This window comes from Sparus aurata, chromosome 19 (genome assembly GCF_900880675.1).
Source record: "Sparus aurata chromosome 19, fSpaAur1.1, whole genome shotgun sequence".
In the NCBI taxonomy this organism is placed as follows: Eukaryota; Metazoa; Chordata; class Actinopteri; order Spariformes; family Sparidae; genus Sparus; species Sparus aurata.
Genome location: NC_044205.1, coordinates 18748420 through 18769923, shown reverse-complemented (window position 1 = coordinate 18769923; position 21504 = coordinate 18748420). Strand labels below are relative to the sequence as shown.

The 21504-nt window shown below is 41.1% G+C and overlaps 2 protein-coding genes across 5 annotated transcripts in view; both read right to left on the bottom strand.

Moving 5' to 3' along the window:
• Nucleotides 1-244: 244 nt before the first annotated feature.
• On the bottom strand, nt 245-4889 carry cdv3 (carnitine deficiency-associated gene expressed in ventricle 3). Of its 2 annotated transcripts, none has more exons than XM_030398307.1 (5): nt 4443-4889; nt 3565-3641; nt 2810-2958; nt 2116-2281; nt 245-2035 (listed from the first exon to the last, which is right to left on the bottom strand). In XM_030398307.1, the coding sequence occupies exons 1-5, from the start codon at nt 4626-4628 to the stop codon at nt 1909-1911; spliced, it is 705 nt and encodes a 234-aa protein (XP_030254167.1). In that variant the 5' UTR covers nt 4629-4889; the 3' UTR covers nt 245-1908. The 2 variants fall into 2 exon arrangements, with proteins under 2 accessions (XP_030254167.1, XP_030254168.1); XM_030398308.1 differs by having other exon boundaries at nt 3565-3638; nt 4443-4888.
• Nucleotides 4890-7174: 2285 nt separating this feature from the next.
• The window catches only part of tmem108 (transmembrane protein 108), a 55540-nt gene continuing 41210 nt past the window's right edge, over nt 7175-21504 (bottom strand). For 2 of the 3 annotated variants that reach the window (XM_030398360.1, XM_030398359.1), the window contains exons 3-5: nt 13818-15035; nt 12012-12163; nt 7175-9858 (exon numbers count right to left, since the gene is read on the bottom strand). In XM_030398360.1, coding sequence (XP_030254220.1) covers nt 9742-9858; nt 12012-12163; nt 13818-15035 — 1487 coding nt within the window. In that variant the 3' untranslated portion in view covers nt 7175-9741. Of the gene's footprint in view, nt 9859-10340; nt 10448-12011; nt 12164-13817; nt 15036-21504 lie in introns of all 3 variants that reach the window. The other variant, XR_003981700.1, reaches the window with a different exon arrangement.

The window sequence follows — 21504 nt, the reverse complement described above, 5'->3', positions numbered from 1 at the left end:
GTTATTATTGGATAGAGGTCAAATGAAACATCTAGTTTTTTTAAGAGCAGGCACCTTTGATAATGTATGCTTGCTTCGTCAAAATCAACACCTACTCTGACAAACCGAGACGCCAGGGGAAATCAGTTATCACAATTATTGGAGAGATTTGGCAGGTGGACACAAGTCTTGAGTTTACAAATGGACAAAAACACCTACAACTGTATAATTCTCCATTTTCAACGTTTAAAGATTTAGACAAGACTTCATTCACAAGGATCACTTTATTTTCTGTGTTAGACTCTTTTCATCACAAATATTATCCAAGTCCACCCAAAATTTGCCAGCAGGGATCAATGCTCCCCGACATCTTTTATGGAAAGGACAGAAACATAGAACACATTTCCAGTTCTTCTTCACCTTTCTAAAACATAACTGTGCTCTCAGTAAAAACCCATTTGATTTTAACCAGGCATACCACTGTCTTGTAAGTGGATAGTTCTCTGTTGGTTTGGGGACAATTTGATTTTACAGAGGAGCAGTTGCTGTCACTGTCTGGAAATTAAGTTATGCAAAAGCAACAACCTGTTCTACACACCTGCAATGAGGGCTGACACAGCACATTTACTTATGAGGAAAAGCCTTGATGATAATAATACAAATAAAAAAAGAGAGAAGTGTTAAAACTGGGGTTGAAATGTACCACTTTACAACAAATTACGAAAAGGTGTGAACTCAATATGGCCAAACAACCTCAACTAATATGCTTTTAAAGTGGTTTCCCGTCTTTTATTTCCTGGAAATGTAACATCTGTGACCATCTGGTGTCATACCACAGTAAAGCATTTGGTTTCGGATTACAAACTTGCTTCAATTTCTCTTTTGCAGAGAGCAAAATAAAGCGAGGGCAGCAAGATCAAACAGTGGATATGAAAGACAGTTAGTAGCTGTTATCATCAGGCAAACTACAACAGCACTACATTCTTGAACAAAAAAGGATTTTTTTTTCGTTTGTATAATGTTTTTGTTTTTTTGTCACAGAGTGGTGAGATCCAGAGGCAGTCAGCAGCCCGTGAGACACAAGCACAATTCTCTTCAGATGACACAGCAGTTTCTCTCTATCAGTAAGGCCACTTTATATAGAAATTCTAAATGAGGACCACAACCTATCGCTTCTTGTCCATAGATCTTTGCAGAGTGTCATCAACATGAAGAAAAAGAAAAAACAAAGCTTCAAGTTTCTAAATTAAAGAGCCTGATGGCCAGCTTGCACATGGGGAGGGTTGATGTTTGCCCCGTTCACCACCACAGCGGAGAGAAAGAGAAAGAGACAGAAAGTGAGAAAAAAAGAAGCTCAGTCCACATCATCACCACCAGCTATATCGCTGAGGTAGTATCCCCCACTCGCGAAAGCCCCAACCGCAACTCAAAAACCACCCCAAAATACCAAGTGCGATTGGGTTATAACGATCTTGCAAAAAATAGATATTTTCACAGAAGTTTGTAAAATCATCTTGCCTAAAGTTATCTTCGATCCTCTGTGGCTTTATCGAAGCAAGTTGAAGTCCAGAGAAAGGTTGCGCCACACAACTGCTGCTCTGAGCACAATCCACAAAGGACAACTAAGTTGTCTTTTGTTGCTGCTGCAGTGTTGTACGTTTGGGTGTATTTTGCTAATTCCTTTTCAATTGCTCCCTCTTTCAACAGCCCCTTCAGTTGCAGTCCTTCAGTTTTGCCAACCAAGTGTATGTAAAGTGTGTAGCTGATTTATTCAGAGGGAGTGTCACTGTATGTGCTGCAGTAGAGTGTGTGTGTATGTGTGTGTGTCTGATGGTGGCAGGACTGCAGTCAACACAGCTGGAGTTCAGCTTCCTTCGAGGGGCTGGGCCGGACCGTGCTGAAGGGGCCAGGGGACGGAGGGGAGCAGCACTACTTATCCCCCAGGATGGCGTACTGGTTATCAAGCTGCAACTGCTGCATAGAAGTTCCACTGCTCTCCTCTCTGCCACGGTTCCTGTGTTTCACAACCTCAAAGGTCTTCTCCATTTCTCTGTCCCTGAAAAACAGCCATGTATGGGTTCAGTTACAATGCAACTACTAAACTATATAAAACTATTACCAATAGGCTCCACTCACTTGCGTGTCTCCACGTGCTTGGCTGTAGCCAGTAGAGATGGAAACTGTGTGTCACTGAAGATCTCAGGAGGCCCCTGGGTGTGCACTCGTTTGGTGGTGGTCAGCCGAGCCCCTGGGGGGCGATATACCCCAGCAGGCTTCGATTCAGGCGCCTCTTCCTCCTCCACTATTTAAGACAAGAATAAAAAAAAATGACACCAGTTAGGACAACCGATTTTTGTAGGCATTTATTTTATCAAAACACACCACGCAAACCATGAGGAAGTTCCCCGTTTCATAAGTACTGCCATGCCCTTGTTTGCCTCTGTCAACCAGTCAAGTTGTAGTTTTCATCCTTGTCTCTACATACTCATAAATTTAAAGACTTAATACTATGTTATATAGACGCAATACTATGTTGACATGTTAGATTCCAGTGAGAATGTGTGTGAAATTTTGTTATAATTTGCATACAAATTCTTGGGTCATGGCAAAAAAACACGTTTTGTGGGTCACAGTTATCTTGACCTTTGACCATTTTCTCATCAGTTCTTCCTCAAGTCCATTTCCTCAAGGCATTCCTGACATGTGAAACAGAGGCATAAAAATGTGTACTGCTTCAAACACCCTGAGAAAAATAACTACAGCCGAGTCATAGGGTGCCATGGCCCTACAGCATCTCACAATCAGCCGGTGCTGAAGCTGGTTCACTCACCAACAGGTGCAGCAGCAGCAGCAGCGGCAGGAGGCGGAGCAGCTCCAGACTTGTTCCAGGGACCGGACACTTTGTCTCCGCTGACCAGAATAATCTCTCCATCCTCTCCAACCTCCTCCTTCTCATACTCTTCTTCCTCTTTCTCATCACTAAAAACAAACAAACAAACAAAAAAAAACAGTCAGTAGGCAGTTAAGAAATGTCCGATTCTTTTCATAAAATCTAATTGTAATTCACATATTATTGGTATTTTTCACTAAAATCTACTCTTTTGTAAACTCGGCATGGTAAAAAATGAAAATGTGTATATATTTAATATGTAACAAAAGATACTCTGCTGTAATTTTTAAGATGTGTTTTTCAATACCTTGATAGTATTACACCACATGTCCCGTATCAAAGCTTGATAATCTGACTTAATTGCCATTTTCAACACAACTGAAAGGTTGAAAATAATATAATAAACAATCTGATTTTGGATCATGATTAACGGCATCGTTACAAACTTGATCAGTCCCACAACCAATGCACAATAGCAGCTTTGTCAAAACATTGAGTGCAGGAGAGTTTTGAAAGCTTGCAAATACTGGAAAAATTAAAGTTCAGTCATTATTAATATATTTTCGTGTTGGAAGGTGGGTGACAAGTCATAGGGTCCTTACTGGCCCCCACTAGATGGTACCAAGGCTGACATGCATCTTTTCATGTGGACATGGAGTCATTTTACATCCAAATACATATATTTTCCCCCTCACCTTATCTGTAGAGCTTGGAGACGAAGCCCACTGTAGTCCACTTCTTTCTGCTCAAACTCTTTCCATTCCTCGTCCTCCTTGGCAGAAAGATGCATTAACTCTCGGTAAATTACAGTGATATTACATTCATAGTTCCCTTTAACTTACCAAAAGTGTAGCAGTGTTGCTCTCGTAATACTAAATTTAGTGAGGCTCTTATTTAAAAAAAGAAAAAAAAGAAAAAGAAAAAAAAAAGACATCTGCTCTCTAGCAAGGTACTCCTAAGATATGCACATACCATTTACAGTTTGGGTCAACGTTAACTCACACCATAGGAGAATTTCTTCCAACAGTACTTGTAAAAGATAATTTAGCTTTGTCACAGGATCATACCTTCAGGTCTGCTGAAGCTAAAGCCAGTCCACCCCGTTAAACCCAGTGACAAATGGCGGCTCGGCCTAGCTGGACAGCCACGATTCAAAGAGGAGAATGACAGCTTTCCCGTGTTAACCAAGGCCACTGTCAGGATGTTAGCTAATACGCAGGCCTCAAGCGGTTACATGTAACTTATATTTCACACGAGAAATGAAAACTATTGTTGTGGAAAGCAGCAAAAAACAGGCTGTCGTGTCAAATTGTGGGTCCCGTTACAATGCGTGCCAGATTAAACCATATGCTATGTTAGCTAGCACCCGGCGTTTTCTCGCTTCGTGTCAATTATAGTCAGCTAGCTTTTCCAACATAAATCGGTGAAACGTTAGAGCGCTGTCAGGAAACAGGAATCACGTTTAAGCAGGAAGCAGATTGTGACGGGGAACACAATTTGACACGACACCGGTAACTTGTATAAAGACGAGGAGGCAAAAAGTTACCGAAGAAGAGCAGCGTCGTTTACTTACCTTTTCGATCTGCGTGTCTTGATTCTCGTTTTTTGCCGACTTTTCCTTCTCCCTCTTTGTCTTCTTCACCACCATCGACGTGGGCCCGGCGGCGGACTCCTTGCCCTTTCCTTTCTCTTTCTTCTTCTTTTTATCCCGCTTGGCAAAGAAATCGTCCAGGCTCTTCTCTGTTGGTACATCCGCCATTTTCAAAGAGCAACGTTAACTAGTTGAGCTAACGTAACCGAGCAATGACAATGTGAAAATTTCCTCTCGAGAAAAGGGGGAACAGTTATGTAGACGGTCCGAGAAGATGGAGTTTCTCCTTAAAGTGACGGTTTAACGTCTGTTACAGGCTGATAAAAAATGTCCACCCTGGATCCCTGTCTGAGACGTTAGCTACCCTGTCAACCATGCCATGCACGGACTATTTGACAAATCTGTACCGTGACCCGGAAATACTTCGACCACGAGCCGGAAGTACTACGAGCCTTAAAAAATAAAATCACAGCTTAAACCCCTTTTATAATAAGCATCAGTTATATTTTAGTTAAGATTTATTGTATTTCATTTTTATCAAACTTTTAAAATGAAACAAAATCAACTCTTACTGAAATTAAAAAAATCTGTGTAATGTAATGTCAATATATAATTTGTTGCATTTATACTTTTAACCATTTTGAAGTATTACTCAATATTACCCACAATGTAGTATTAGTATAGTGCGATATTTTTACATCTATTTCTCCTAGTATTTCCATTTCTATATGTATGCTTCTCAGAATTCAATTCAGGGATTTAGGTGATATTGGAATATAGGTTTATATATATATATGCATGTGTGTGGTCATGCAGTAAAAGTAAAATTAATGAGTGTTGCATTCTTTTTGGGGATCAACAATATTCACAAAACACTCAAAAGTTACATATGTCACAGACTAAACAATCAAGTGAAACACTAGAATATCCCAATATCTCTTACCAATCTTGAGTAGTGTATCTTTATATACAAAATTTTCATGTGTCATAAGATTAATGCACATATTTTTAGTTATTTTTATATTTAAGTGCTTCTTAGATTTCAGTATTTCATATATTTTATTCTAACCTAGTCTTATGTCTAATAATCTTTCTTGATTTAAATCTTCTATACCTATAGTGCGATGTGTCTCTTCTAGAAGGAGCAGCTGTAACATGCACAATTTCTCCCTCGTTATTTCTGTTTCTGATCTTTGTTTCTATGACTTTTCAAATATAGTATATTTCTTTTATTGATACATAACAAGTAGTTATAATAAAGTTGAATAAACTTTAAAATAAAGTTCAATATAATGTATATAAAAAAATATATGAGTAGCTAAATGATGTTAGTTAATGAAAAGTATAAAACTACACACCAGTAGACATGCAGCTAAAAATGAGGACAACAAACAAGGAAAAGAATGATACATTAAAAAACAATTAAAATTGTGAATGTTAAGGACTGTCTTTTACATTATTATGTGAAAAGAAGGAAGTTGTGTGTACAGTATTTGAACCCATGACAGGTCACCAGTTCATCCCAGGGCTGACATACATTCAACATATATGTGTATATATACATATATACACATATACACACATTTTTCACCTCATGGTGTGTACATAATAGTTCAGTGTTTAACTTTACATAACTTTGTTCAGCTTTGTTGTTCTTGTTTTGAACTCTATGTTGATTTCCGTCTTTCCTGAAAAACTTTGTGGAGCTGTGTATAAGGACAATAGGTGCCAACAGAGTCAGATTCCTTGTATGGGTACACATACTTGACCAATATAGCTGATTCTGTATACAGAATTGTATCTGACTTTGATATGTTCTGATAAGATACAACTTTGTCAGCTTATACTAACATTAATTTTGCTGCACACTATTTATATTGCTGTAGATATTTCAGTTTGTGTCACGTTGATTGGAAGTGATGCTGGCTAAAGACAATGTGGCGGACGTCCACCAGAAGCCTCAGCTTACACTCTGTTAAAGAGATCTTAACTTTTGATTTCATATCTAATCAATTCAAGTTACCTTATCTCTTTCTTCCCTGGCAGAATTGGGCTTTATTATTATTTTTAATATTATTATTATTATTATTCATTGTTAATGGCTCATGCTCTGAACCTATGTTGTATTTAATTGTATTATGTTTATTTTGTACTTAATATTTTATAATTGTTTTTGGTGTCTTCATGTTTTTTTCTTCATTTTTTTTTGGACCAAATTCTCTGCATGCTTATAGAGCAACTTGAGTGGAGTGGATGCATGATGAAATCATTTACAACTGTATTTAGAGGGAGTAAAATATTGATCAACTCTTACACATTCATTTTTGACTGAAAATAACTTCCAAAAAATGTATGTTTTTAAAACCGAAGCCCCTGCAGTGCTGCCTCTCTGGGAATCTATCTGGACAACAAAAGAATTTCAAATGTGGGCACAAAATAGACACTGTCACGTCATGTTTTGCCAGATTTGAAGAGGCTTCAAATGAAGGCTTGTAAACAGATTATTGAACCGGTGTTGTGTTCCCAGAGCTGGAGGTCACTTGACCAGATGCAGCACTGGTGCACAAAGAAGAAAAATTCCAGCACGCTGCATCAATGGATGTGCTGTGGTCGGCAGGACTGTTTACAGCTCTGTTATACAGTAAACCAGTAGGAAATGTCTGTTTGTTACATGTTGTTTTTAAAGAGGATAAATGAGATAAACAGATCAGTCGGTGTGTTTTCTTTGTTTTATTGCTCAGCAGTAAAAAGTACAGTGTATACTACAGTACAAAAAATACATAATGTTGAACACTGCTCCACCGTGCCACTGAACGTTTTGTAAAATATCCACTTTTGAGCGTGCAAAACAAGAAGCCCAGCTGTGAGCATCCAATGCAGGAAATATCAATATGTTTAACCGTGTCGTTCAGCGTCACCGCTTGAATCGGTGATTTCGGAACAGCGTTTCACAAATTGCAGGAAAATCTTTAGCGACGATAGAGGCAGGCAGCATCGATTATTGAAGAAAAACTGCAGCGACGCAAAGTGAAACAGATGACAGAAGGACCACAGGTTCAGTAATCAAACAAAACATTAAAAACATAACACTGCCTCTGTATGTGCTCACAGTAAATATTCAGCATTGGTTATTTATCTCAGTGTTTTTATTGGTCAACATACTCGACAACCTCTAACACGCATTACGTGCTCAGGCAACTAACTCACAGTCATTCAACGTTTTTTGGACAAACACGGTTTGCATTGATGGACAAACACAGTATAGATGGAGGGACACATTTACAGTAGCAGGGTTGGTCTAAATGTTTCCTACAGCACTGAAGGACTCTCTCAAACTGGGATATAACCAGTAGCCACTCCACGAGACAGATAGGCAGACAGACACACACAGAGGCACAAACACACAGACACAGACACACACACACACACACACACACACACACACACACACACACACACACACACACACACACACAGAAACAGATAAAACTGAGCTTGAAAGTGATTCTCATTTGATTTAAAGTAACAGTGATATTTGGTTGGGGGGGGGGCGGCACATTTCAACTCATCCGTCCACACTTCACAGCACGCTTGCGCAAGTATGCTTACATGCACAGACGGGGCACTCACACACACGCACGTACTGATATATATATATAAAGGGCCAACATAAGGAATTAAGACATCTATGTGGTCCCTCTTTAGAGAAGCTGGTGACATATGAGGGGGGAACACCATTTGAATCAGTCAGAACTGCAGGATGTAGACCCTCAATCACACAGAGACCCTGCTCAACTCAACCTTAAAATTAGGGCCTGTATTTATCAAACTGCCATCAAAAGGCAGTCCATTTTTAAAAACCCTTAACTAATACTCACAAATTTTGGAATAAAAGCTATGTACGACATTTCGAATGCTTTAAAAATGCTTTTAAATTCAAGAGAACTCCAGAAAAATCAGAGGAGCAAACAAGGTGACGATGGCTTTTATATACATCAATCAAACCACCCTATTCCATACACTAAATTCTTCCTTTAAAATGATTACCAGCCGTGACAGCGAGCAGCCAGTATTGTAGCAGGAACTATCACAGAGGCTGTTTTGAGTACTTTGCTAGGTGTTTATGTGTCTGTGGAATGATATTGCCACTGTAATAGCACCACCACCGTGCAAGATCCAGTCACAGGTGTGTGGTTGTGATCAAAATCGAGTTAGATGATTTGTGTCATCCGCCCAAGGTGGCCGGTTGTAGAGGGGTCCCCCCTACTTTTGCGCCAATGGCTCCTGTTTGTTTGAAGTTGCAGAGCACTGTACGCCAGTTTAAACATTCCCGACCACCCTTGTATTGTTTTCACAATTTGTCTTTGTCAAACAGAGCAAGTGTCGCAAGATGCAGTTACAAAAACAGTTTACAGGTATCTAGTTCCTCTGATGTACCATATATACCAGCATCAGACTGCTTTGTTTGCTGCCAACCTTTTTGTTTCCATCGTATTCAGTTTACTTTAATTCGATCCTTATCTAACTGTTTTGAAACTGCTTTAAACTGTCAATAACTATTTCTTTTGGCCACTTGGGGGCAGTGAAAAAACAGGTTGACACATAGTCAGCTTTAAAAACAAGACTGAACAAAGAGCAGATGTACGGTAGAGAAAAAAATTCAGTGTTTAATGATTTGCTGTTCCTGCTCAGGGGCATACATGTGATTGGTCGTGGGAAGTTTTCGCGCAGTTTTGTAAATACGGGCCCTGATCTCATAAAATCTCTGTTTCCCCCTCAAGTACATAGGTGCTTTATTCAAGTTCAACAGGCTGTAAGTATTTGGGGATTGACTGATTTAAAGGAAAAAAATAAAAGCAACCAAAAAAACAAAAACAAAACAAAGACAGCTTTTAATGTTTTTTATAGCATTTTTTCTCTCTCTTTCTCTAAAGCAGACTTCATGTGGCCGCATCCACAGTGCGCTCACCGTCAAGCCACTGTAATGAAACCAAAACCACATATACTCTGTATTTTATAAAGACAATAAAAACCTTTCTTTTTTTTTATCACAATTAAGCCTTTTTTTTGTAGAAAATGTACATCAGAAAAATATGCGGTGGCATTCTCATAGTAAATAGTGTCTTGTTTACATCGCGTCTTCTCTCTGGTTGCTCTTTGTGTTCTGTCATATACAGTATAAAGTCGAAAGTCTCTGGATAGTTACCACATATATAAAATAGACAACAACAGCAGGGGGAGTGGAAGAGGAGTCTCTCTCTCTCCCTCTCTTTTCCTGTCTCTAGATGGCGGACGCCTTGTCTCTGTTGATGAAGAGGGTCTCCTGGCAGAAAGGGTTAACCAGGACCACGCTGCTGCCGCTGTAGTCTCCATTAGGTGGTAGACAGGTGTCATGCTCCTGCGAACGCACACACACATACACACATTAAAAACTGTTAGCGAAGGAGGGCTAACTATGAAACAACAGCTGTGATTCATGATTTCAGGGCTCAGCATTAGGGCTGCAGTCTACGTGTCTAATCTACAGGCGATGAGCAGAATAAAACATTGGTTCGGTCCGCCCTGGGGCTTTTAAGGAGATGTTGAACGAAGATTTCTGAGAAGGCTAGATGAGAAGAGATACAAAGGGAGAGCGGAGAGGGGAAGATGTAAAAGCTTCACAAAGGGAGGGATGACTAAGAGGAAACTTAACGAAGGGGGGGATGTAGAGAAATGGTTGTTGATGGTGAGTCAGCAGTAATGAGGCAGTGCTGGAGGAGGGAGGTGTGAGAAAAACAAAAACGTTTTACAGCAGGAATCAGGCCATTTCATCAGCACGACCCAATCAAGTCAGTCGTTTACGGGCCCGTGATCATTTTCTCCCAGAGCACTGTCATTTACCTAGAGCACCGGGGAAGCTATGTGAGGCTGCTGCTCTACAGAGACAAAACAACACCTGGGTGTCACCAGGGGCATCCCACACATGATCCAACCTCAGCTTCCCTCTCCTGACGCCGCCCCACGACAGGCGGAAGAAGAGCGCAAATTGAGCAGCGGAGAAGGGATAAAAGAAAGGAGACACACGCTGAAATGGTCACTGGGGAGAAGGTGACATAAAACATGCAAACAGAACCAAAAAGCACAATGATGTAGGAATGAAGAGGAGGTGAATGAAAAAATAAACCATTGTTATATACTGGAATCTCCACCAGATGGTGCTGTTTAGCCTCTTTTTACGGTCACATCTTTTTATCACTATAATACAACGCAAATATAATTTGAGAAATGGAGAATAAGCAGGGGTTCGACAAAAATGAATAAATAATTGGTGCATACTATAGGCTCAGGAGGCAGATATTGTTGATCGAAATGCTAAATGTTTTTGTTTATAGTATAGTTATAGTTTCCTATATTTAACATTAAATTCATCATGACAACTGTTTTGTAGGTTTTTCATTCTTCATTTCATGTAATGTATTCTTATTTTTACCAAGTGTTTTTTATTCTCAATCTTAATTTAAAATAATTATGGCATTCTATTCCTAGAAATACAGAAAAAAAAGACAGTAGAAAGACTGATTCTTTACTCAAAGCACAAAAGAATCCCTCTGAAGGACATTTCTATCAGCCATTTCTGTGCTCACTGAACCTAACGTCATTATTATACTTGAAAGACAATTTAACTTAAAGGTGGAATCAGATGGATTTGTTTGAGCTGTTTGTAAACACACCAGAAGGGTAGCTGAGTGTCATTCCCAGGACGCCAAATACCGACATTTCGTGTCGATAAAGCGTCCCGAGCACAGCAACGAAGTGAGAGAATAAGAAAATACAGATATTTTAATTTATGGTCCAAATGTTCTTTTAAAACTAAGCAGTGGCAGTGTTTGTAACTTAAAACACTGCCTTGTATGTAATTCTAGTGGAAGATTTTTGCCCCAAACAGTACATTTTCTAAATATGCAATCTAAAAACTGTACTATAAAATGCTTCAAATTCCCACAGATTCCCTGTTCATTGTTATGAGAGCTGCTCCACTGCACATGAAGCCAAAAAAGTTTGGTCGGCTAGCTTCCGGTTTGGGGGCGGCTAGCTGCAGGGCTAACTGAGCTAACTAGTTAACAGCAGCTAAAATTAGAAGCAGTCAGCGGTTACTCTGATGATATGCTGCTTCTTAATTGCTCTGAGTATGAATTCGACAGGTGGCTAATTCTTGCATACTGCACCTTTAAAAGCCAAAAGTATATATTCATAATAATAGTAATATTGAAGCACTGATAGGATGATACCTCCATGTACTAACAAGTAATCTTAATAGATAGCCTGCAGGGAAATTCGCTATTTGCTTTTTCCCAGTAGCATCCCTGTAAATCCTCTTAATACAGCGTCATGCTCAAGTGCACTTCAGCCGGCCCTGAGGCTTGCTGACAGGAGAGATCGGGCGTCTTGTTGTTTCCATACTCATTAAAACCATTCTGCTGACTGATAGTGAAACATCAAGTAAATGTCCCTCTCCCCACTTCTGCGTGCAGTGCTGTACAGTGATGGAGTCAGTGTGCCAGGAGTTTGTACCTCACTCTCCAGAGTGTGTATCTCTCTGGGCAGCTCCACGGCGTGCCTGCTGAAGTAGTCCATGGTGATGGCGTTGTTCCAGTAGCTGAGGTTGTTCTCCTGACTTGACGACTTCTTCTTCCTCCTCATACAGCACACCGTCAAAAGCACAGCTAGAGCAGGCGGAGACGAGGGGAGGAGAAGAGGGTTAGCACAGAGACTGGAGGAGCTGCTGCTGCCGCTTCAAATAGGCTCTGAAAGCGCCCACACTACGGTAGGTGCTCAGGTGGAGGCTGTCATGTTTCACCACAACATGCCACCGATAGGGGAAATTGTGGATGAAAGGGAAAAAAATTCACAATAAAATGCTGTTAGAAATGGCTACTGGTGCTGTGCCTGGGAGTGATTTTGTGAAATAGATCTAAGCGAGTAAAAAAATCCATCAGTTTGACCTCATTTATGCTTCGGGCACTTCAGCAAAGACTTAGGTGGAGTGCTGGTCATCCTGCATTTGGAATCATGAAAGAAATATATATCATATTATCAAAGGGGGGAGATATTCTTCTCCATCTGACAAAAATGCTAAAAATCGTGTTTTGCCCGAGGTGCAGCTCTCTAAAAAAAACTCTCCCTCCCTCCTGTTATTTTGGTATTGCACTCTCTCCAACTTAATGCAACAAGATCAAGCCCTGCAGGGTGTCTGGGGGCTTTCAAAAGGCATTCTAAGAAATGAGGAAAATCACATTCTCAGGTGAGTCTTAACCAGGAAAAGTGTAAGCAAAGTGAGGGCACGAAATGAGTTAAGTCATGACACTTTATTAGAAAATAACTCGACTGTGACCTCGAGTGGAATATTTGGTTTGAGACTGATTGAACACCGTCACATCTGTTTGTTAAATCTGAGGCTACAGCTAACAGCCTGTTAGCAAGGGGAGACAGTCAGCCTGGCTTTGACCAAAGGTAACAAAACCTGCCTATGAGCACTTCCAAAGCTCATTTATGAATACCTTGTTTGTAACCTGTTTATTTAGAGGGTAAGGGTTTGAATAAAAGTTTTTTTAAAGGATGGGATTTGGGGAGAACTATAGCATATGTGAAATAGTAGTTTAAAGCCCTTTTGTGGCTCCAGAGGAAGCTGCATGTGATCTGAAAAACTGCATTATGTGATGTCTGTCAGTTGCATTGTGGGTAATGTAGGTACCGGGTTTCGAAAAGCAGTCCCTTGTTTGGATCAAAATCAACAGAGCATAACCAGAGACATCACCTTTTCAATCGACGCATTCTTCTTTCTCTTCAAAATCTGGTGCCTGCATTACCCACAATGCAATTTAGCCACTGAACGACATCTCTGGAGGCAATTTATCAGATTACATGCAGCTTCCTCTGGAGCCACAAAAAGCTTTGTACCACTTTTTCTCATGTGCAGCAGAAAACACTGCTCCTGAAACGACTTGTCAGCAGTCCCTCCGTTAATCCTGAGACTTTGTGACATCACACTATGTCACCACATTAGATATTTGCATAAATTCTGCCTGGCAGCTAGTTTGGCACAGAAGTATTAATCTAGTAAAGCTGCTCTGTTGCTGTCAGTGGTGCTCGCTCAGACATGTGCAGGTCGACCAATGAGAGGAGAGTAGTGTATTTAAAGAGAAAGGAGCTAAAACAAAGCATTCCAGACATCAGAGCATGTAAACCTATTCTAGTAGAACCCAAAACCAAACTATGAACAAGAAAATTAGGATAATATGTCTCCCTCAAATCAATCAGCCAAACTATAAGTAGGTCACATTTATTCCACATTTTTGACGTTGCTCTGACAATACTTACAACATGACGACACAGGCACACTGATGGCCAGCACGATCCAGACAATGTCCATCCTGCTCAAGCAGATGGTCATGCGGGATGGCGGGGAGTCGACGGTGGGGCCTGAGCTGTTGCCAGGCGTCCAGGGGTCCTGGGTAGTGGCAGGCACCTGCCTGTTCTGGAAGCTCCCGTTGGCTGTGGAAAGGGGCTCTGAGCCGTTCCCCTGAGCTGACGCCTTGTCGGCCGAGCTGCCGTTAGAGATCAGCCCAACATATGCAGTTACATTTCCCAACCTGTGTCCGTCAGTGACATTGTCTGTGCTGTTAGCTTGGACAAGCTCCTCAGTGGTGGTGGTCTTGTTGGGTGCAGTGTAGTTGCTTGGGATCTTTGTTGGATCCTGTGTGTTGAGCACAGTGGACAGGGCTGGAGTGGCCACAGTGGAAGCTAAATTCTCCGGCGGCCTCTCGACTGGAGCGACAGATGCAACCGTCGACTCTATATTCAGTCCTTGAGTTGGGGGCTCGTTCGATTCATGCACCTCCCTCAGAGTGATGGTGTGGTGTGCATGCTCCCTGAGTTTCAGGCCGAGTGCGGGGTCAGCATCCTTTGACAAAGAGGAAAGGGAGGACTGCTTTAGATCTGGAATGTCCTGCCAGTTGGGGTCAGTGGATTCCTCCACAGACAACTTCTGAGGCTCCACTTGGAGTGCAGCGAGTGTATCTCCTCTGTCTGATCCAGGGCCGGACAGAAGAGCCAGGGGGTTTGGAGCGCCTCTGGCAGAAGAGTCCACGTCTATATTTGGGACCGCTGTGCTGCTGCTGCTGGCCTGGTTAGTGCTGACAGTAACTGGGTTATGGACTTGAGGTACTGTGACCAATTTGTGCATGTGGCCTTGGTTGACAACATCAGAGCTCGGCTTCTGGGGCCGATTCAGATGACTTTCAGTGCTCACAGTGTTCGGGGTGACAGCATTTGTGTCATGAATGGGAGGAATCAAGGCAAGAGGGTGGAGGGCGGCAGTAGGGAGGATGATGTCTGAGGGCTGAGTGCCTCCTTTGGGTGACCATTCCCCGCTACTGGAGCCATCCTGATGCCAGTCCGGGGGGAGAGGTTCGGGGGCAGACAGGGGGCTGCTGTGGGCGGCTGCCATGTGGAAAGGATCCTGGGATGTCTGGCTGAGGTACAGCTCCTGTGCTGATGACACCAGTCCTACTGACAGTGCTAGGAATGCTAGAACACCTGCAGAGACAGAGAGAGAAAGCTGGTGATTAGCACATGATGACGTAGAATATCCTTTAGCGTTCTGCAACGCAGAGAGAGCGCAGAGCCGTGACTGAAACTGACTGCTCAGGTGTTCAGAAGAGCCTTGTCTTTCATTACGCTCCTCAGCCTATTTCATCTACAGAACTGCTGTGTCACTCATCTAGTTTAACTAGTTGATTGCTTTATTAACTGCATCATTCACTGGACGAGTTGCACCGTGCAGCTGGGACTTGAAGGACGTCTCTCTTTAGATGCAGAGTTCAAACAATTCTGCTTTGTTACTTTGCAGACATGCTCAAAGAGCTCAGTCTCCACCGAGGTGATGAAACAACAAACTTTTATTTCATTCTAATCTCTAGACAATACCGAAAATAGGTATTTAGTGTGTGTGTCAAAACATCTTATATTCCTTTGATCAATTTCATTAGCAAGAAAAAAAAAGGTGTCTTTGCAGGAATGATTCCAAAAACTGAGAAATCTGTTCGCATTTTCACACTTTCGCTTCCCTTGTTTCGAAGTCAACTGTTTTTTTTTAATTAATGGGATTTCAGTTAACCACCTGAATTAAGGTCTGTAGTTGAAACAAGCTTAGTTAATACACGTGGGGTTTTCACTGATGTATTTAATATTGTAGAACAAAATGCATACATTTAATCAGCCTGTGGTGACCGCAGAGCTTATTTCAGGCATTTAACTAAAAACCTATTTTTCAAAGACGAGGAAACCAGGAGTATGATATTGCTAGACTACCTCCAGGTTTTAGGACTCATTCCTGTGACACTATATAGTTTCCTTTTGTTTGAAGCGTAGTGGTGCTGTTGATGTTAATGTAGATGTAGTATCTGTGTAGCATTAATGTTCGCGATTGCATTAATGCTTCAAAAATCATGAAAGAGGTGTTCATCTGTGACGATTATCTTGCTGAACAAAACATGCAAGCATCATACATTTCTGTTTGCCACAGAGCTTATTTTCTGCAATTACCTAAAATCAAATTGAAAAGTCTTGTAGACATTTTGTAGAGGGAACCAGGGCGATGCTAACTTAAAAGTTATCTTAATAAAAATACGCCATCCCTGCAGCAATCGAGCCATGGACATATCAGCCGAGTGAAAAAATACATGAATAAAGAATAATACAGTTATCAAATGAAAAGGCATTTTAACTGGTTCCTGCTCAATTTGACACAAAATGACTTCTTTAGGGTGACACGGCGTCAAAATAACCCACTTAGCATGCTAAAGGCATCTCAGAGAGCCTGACAGATTCACTTTCCCAAGCTCAATCCCATAAGGAGGCTGAGTAGTGACAAGTCATTAGCAGGTGCCTGCAGGGAATATCGGTCCTATTATGTTATCCAGACAGCAAGAAAGTCACAGAGGGAGGAACGTGCAAAGGCTTATTAATTTCCCCTTTGCTCCCTCCCTTGCATCCCTTATTGACACTGTTAAACAAAGCTAATGTGACACATTAGTGGAGCTCCCACCGGGCGGTTCCTATGCATTCAGCCGAGAACAGAACATGCAATTAACACAGAGCGGACATGATCGAAATTTCTGTCCGAATGTGGTCATGCAGCATGTTTCTACCACAGGAGAATACAAGCTCAAGGTTGTTTTGATACATGATTGTATTTTATTTTCATCTTGCTTACACCTTTATTGCTTTATTGCCTTCAGAATAAAGCTGGTAACATTCTACATTTTTCTGATTTTTCCAAAACCAACAACCTCTTGACGCCTCTCAACACATTCCGACTTCTCAAACCCGTGGTTGACACTCAGCCTTCGGGCCGTTCATACGCCGTTCACAATATGTAAATGAAAAAGTCTCAGTGGTTTCTCGACACAGCTGGGAACCGTAACTTCGGCAAACTTTTTCAAACAGGAAGAAATAGTGCATTCGTCGGGGACCGGCTTTGGATTCATGCATATTCCGTTTGCCTCTGAGTGTTTATGGCTGCAGGACAGTGTGGGAGTGATTAAAATTAATCTATACTGTGTGTGTGATCATGGTAATAAAGGAACATGTCATGAAATGCGTCAGTGTAGCTCACTGATTTTTACACATTTCACAAGATTTATAGACAATAAGCAACACATAGAACTCTGTGTTCAATAATACAGATCTAAAGTCATCTATGAAGGATTCTTCTGAGGAGCAGTTTAAAGGACGAATTCACCCATGAAAATGTTGTCATTGTTGACTCAGCCCCATGCCGATGGAAAGTCATATGAAGTTTCATGGTCCACAAAACACCGGAGCAATTTCTTGAACAACCTAAGTAGATGGGACTTATTTTAAAATGTATCAATAAAAGACGAAAAAATACACCCCATACAGCTCAATACAGCTGACCCGGTGTAATCCAGTGCCCCTGAAGCACTGAGATCCCCAACTGATTTAAAAAGATGTTATTCACACCCACAGTCTTCCCTGTAGCTGCTGAGCTAAAACGTGTGAGCACACACCCTGTCTGAAGTGGGTGCATGAGCTCGACCACACATGGAGGGTTTGCACAATGTCTTTTCAAACCAATTTGGGATCTCCGGGCCTCTGCACACTTGGATTACGCTGGACGAGCTGTATGGAGCCATCTGATGGGTTATTTTGTCCCCTTCTTCTTCAGTTGTTCAGGAGAATGCTGCAACAGTGTTTTGCTGTGAAACAAACAGAAGTGTTTTGAGGACTGAAACTTCACCAGATTTTCCATCGTCGGGATGGGGGTGAATAGACACAGTGATTGACTTAAATTTCATTTTTGGGTGAACTTATTCTCTATTAATGCAGATCTAATTTCATTTACTAAAGTCTCCGATGAGCAAAGCCTATTAACAGAACATATAAATGCTCAAGTATATGTATATTGCCAAAAATCGTGTTGAAATTAATATTCTTTTGTGAATTATTACACACATTTTGTAATTCTGTGCTGACACACGACAGTCTTTCAGATGCACACAAACCATGGCCCTCGGTGGGTATCTTGCTTGAGTCATAAAAAAATACTTCAGTCGTCTCAATCACTCGCATTACTGAATTGACTACCCCCAAGTCAGAAATAGAAGTGACTGAGACTATATTGTTTTGAGAGTTATAAAACTCCCCAAAAGTCATAGAGCCAACGAAAACACACAAATCCCAAGCCAACAATGTGACCTAGATGTCTTGGCCATTGTTTAACCATGGTGGTCCCTCAGTAACTATGGAAACCCAGTTTCCATTTTCAAGAGGGGCTCAGGGGAGGAGATGTGAGAAGAAGCGAGTAAAAAAAAGCTGTCGAACATGTAAAAGGAAAGGGGTAGAACGGGACGTAATATTTCAGAAAAACAAACATTTTAAAAACAGCCCAGACTGCAGTCGATATCAATAGTGTCAAAATCCTTCGCCGAAGAAAAGCTTCTCCATCCTCTTTCCTCTTTGTTCACGAGGGGGTTTAAAATACACTAAGCGCTGACTATTTAAACTCAGCCACTGAATCATTAATCATATTCTTCCATACTCAATCACACAGACTACCAGGATAGAGGGTCCGGGCCCTGTCTTCCATTAACCAAGCCTGTCACGTCTCTAATCCACGGAGTCCACTCCAGACCCATATCCGAGGAGATAACACACATGGCCGTCCTTGATTTATGACTGCTCGTCTTTTCCAAAGATGATCCTTCAGGCAGGGAAATGGGAGGCAGACAAACCCAAGCTATCAAAGCTTAACGTATTGTGGCTATTGTTGATCATCGGTAATGTGAACAGTGGTCACATTAGGACAGATTTGGAGGATAAGGGCCTCTGAGATGCTTGAAAGATGTTATAAGTCTATACTGGAACAAAAACACGAGAAGAAAGACAAAACATAAGTCTGATTTATAATATCTGAATAACAAATAAAAGCATTGTTGTGACAAACACTTTGATTTAACACATGAACGGAGTAATAATCATTATTTCCAATGCGAAAAAAAAACGATAAATGGACTCACAGCTAAGAGCGTGGACGTCAAACGATGCCGTGGTCATACCTTCAATCAGTACCCAAACCTGGCTGTCACAACCTGGCAACCCGACACTCCGCTTTCTACTGAATAAAACATAACACCCTGACTCCCTTTACAAGCAGAAATGAGCAAACTAAATGCTCTGGCACACACACATAAACAGGACGACATCCTCCGATTTGTCCGGGTGATCAGAAACATGTGGTTACACCCTGATCTCTAAACCAGGGTGGAGATTAATATTCATTTGGGACTTTGCAGTTTACTCAAATCATGTTTTATTAAAGATCACATCTAAAATGTTAAAGGGGGGGACGCTGCTTTTTAAGTAAGTTTGCTCTCAGACATCTGACTGCCTGTATATCCGTCAGTGCTGAATACATATGAGGATAACACCTTTAGATTCTGTACCAGGCGCTGTGTTGAAGATCTGAGGGGTGATTAGTTTGTGAATGAGACTCCTTGTTTGATTCTAGCAGGAATCTCATTAATCTCAATAACAAGGCAAACATAAATGGCTTAGCTTATAAGATCAACACGAGGAGATGTTTTAGTACCTGAAATCTCAAGAATCACAAAGAGGATTGACATTCAATATCATTTATTCAAAGAACGAAACAGGAATACCTTTTTGCACTAAATCTGTTGAAGAAAAACGCCTGTACCGCCCTTTGATCAATGCTTTGGTAATCACTCTAAACTATTTAGGACCAAATAAGGTGGACCAAATTTAATTTATGCTAAGTTTAATTTTTTTTTTTTAAATGCTAACATTAGTTGTGTGTGGAGATCTTCTGTGCATCCTCCACGGTGCATGTTAATGGTTTGGGAGACTCACTACAATTGGATGTAGAGCCTATAGACGTGTCGTATTTTTGCAAGCTAACCCCAAAAGTTAGCATTGCCCTGCTTTCCTTGGCAAAAAAAAAACAAACAATGAGATTTTGGAATTGGATTCGGATTGTCGGCGTTAAATAAGCTCTGTTACAAACACAAGTTTATAATACATTTTGCTCAGCAAGATAATCGTCAACACCACTTTTATGATTTTCGAATGAAATCGCTGTTAATGAGCGTGTTGGATTAGTGTTAATGGGCAGCTTTAATAAAGAAAACATAAATGGGACATGGAGACGACAGCTTTTTTTCTCTAAAAACATGTTAACAGTGGAAGTCAGCCACTTCATTGTGGTAACCTGATAAAGAAATCTGTCTATTCTGACCTACAGAGCATATATCATATTGATGAATTTCTGTGTATGTGCAGGCCATGTGTATCCTTTACACATGCACCGAGGCAAATAGGTGTAATCTGTCAGGCCGGTTGGGCGTCTGGCTGATGGAGTGAGCGCGTAAGCAGGGTGAACGCAGAAAGAGAGCCGGGTTCTGCCTCCACAAAGACACGCAGCGGAGAAGCAGGCGCAGCGAGTGAATTAACTCCAGAAATGATTGAAAAGGCTCGAGAAGTGAATTGAGCTTTATGAACATCCATTATTGAGTTGAAGCACGGGGGGAAGAACATGAGAAAAATTGAATGGAGAAGAGGAAGAATAGCGAGGTCGGACAGGGCGGGAAAATGTGCAAATAGGAGACCAAAGGTGTAGTGGGAGTAAGAGAGGGAGATGTGTGGGTGTTTCATCAGGGATAACATGGACAAAAGCAAAAAGGGTGCATTAGACACATTAAACCACGGACCGAAAAGGACATACAAAGGAAAATAAGGTGCGAGAGGTGAGAGAATATAGCAGGCACTTTTTAAAAATACATTCATCTTGCTCAGCAGCGCTTGCCTACTCAGCATTATTTTTTCACTACCGTGCCTGTTGGCTGTTTTTGGCCTGACATGATATTTTTTTTCACAAGCACAAAAAGAAACAGCCCACAGAAAGAGTCGGTCCATTTTCAGCTGTCATGACGCAAGAGAGGAGGCGAACGATAAGAATACTCTGAATATTTGCTCAAGCGAGGACAAAATACAGCAAAATTGTTGTGAAAGGTTGCGATGGAATGAGATTTTTTCTATGACACGATAACCATCTTAAAGAAAAATCACAGTTTCACAGCAACAAATGCTTTATAGAATTTCACAGAACATTATGCTCTGACGGACATGAAACTCCACATGAACTTCAAATATACACAATTCAATACCACATATACGGTAGAGTTCAATACCGAAGATAAAAAAATGTGGCTGTGATAACACTCAATTTTCATACCTTCAAACTGGTATATCGCTCAACGTCAGATCAATGCAAATATTAGGGTAAATGTTAGCCAAGTATGTTTCTGCAAAAACCTGAGATAAGTTAAAATTCCACATTTCTAAGGCACAGATAAGTAAAGTTTTTTGGTCACCAGGATCAGAGATGGAGATAGCCCGACTTCCAGCGAAAAGTAAAGATTTTCTACGCCACAAAAACGGCTGAAAATGGCCGCCACAAAAGGGG

Coding starts and splice junctions, on each gene's coding strand:
- cdv3 (XM_030398307.1), bottom strand. CDS start 4,628: ATGGCGGATGTACCAACAGAGAAGAGCCTGGACGATTTCTTTGCCAAG. Junction 3,642..4,442: donor AAGACACGCAGATCGAAAAG/GTAAGTAAACGA, acceptor CTTTCTGCCAAG/GAGGACGAGGAATGGAAAGA. Junction 2,036..2,115: donor AAGCACGTGGAGACACGCAA/GTGAGTGGAGCC, acceptor GCTGTTTTTCAG/GGACAGAGAAATGGAGAAGA.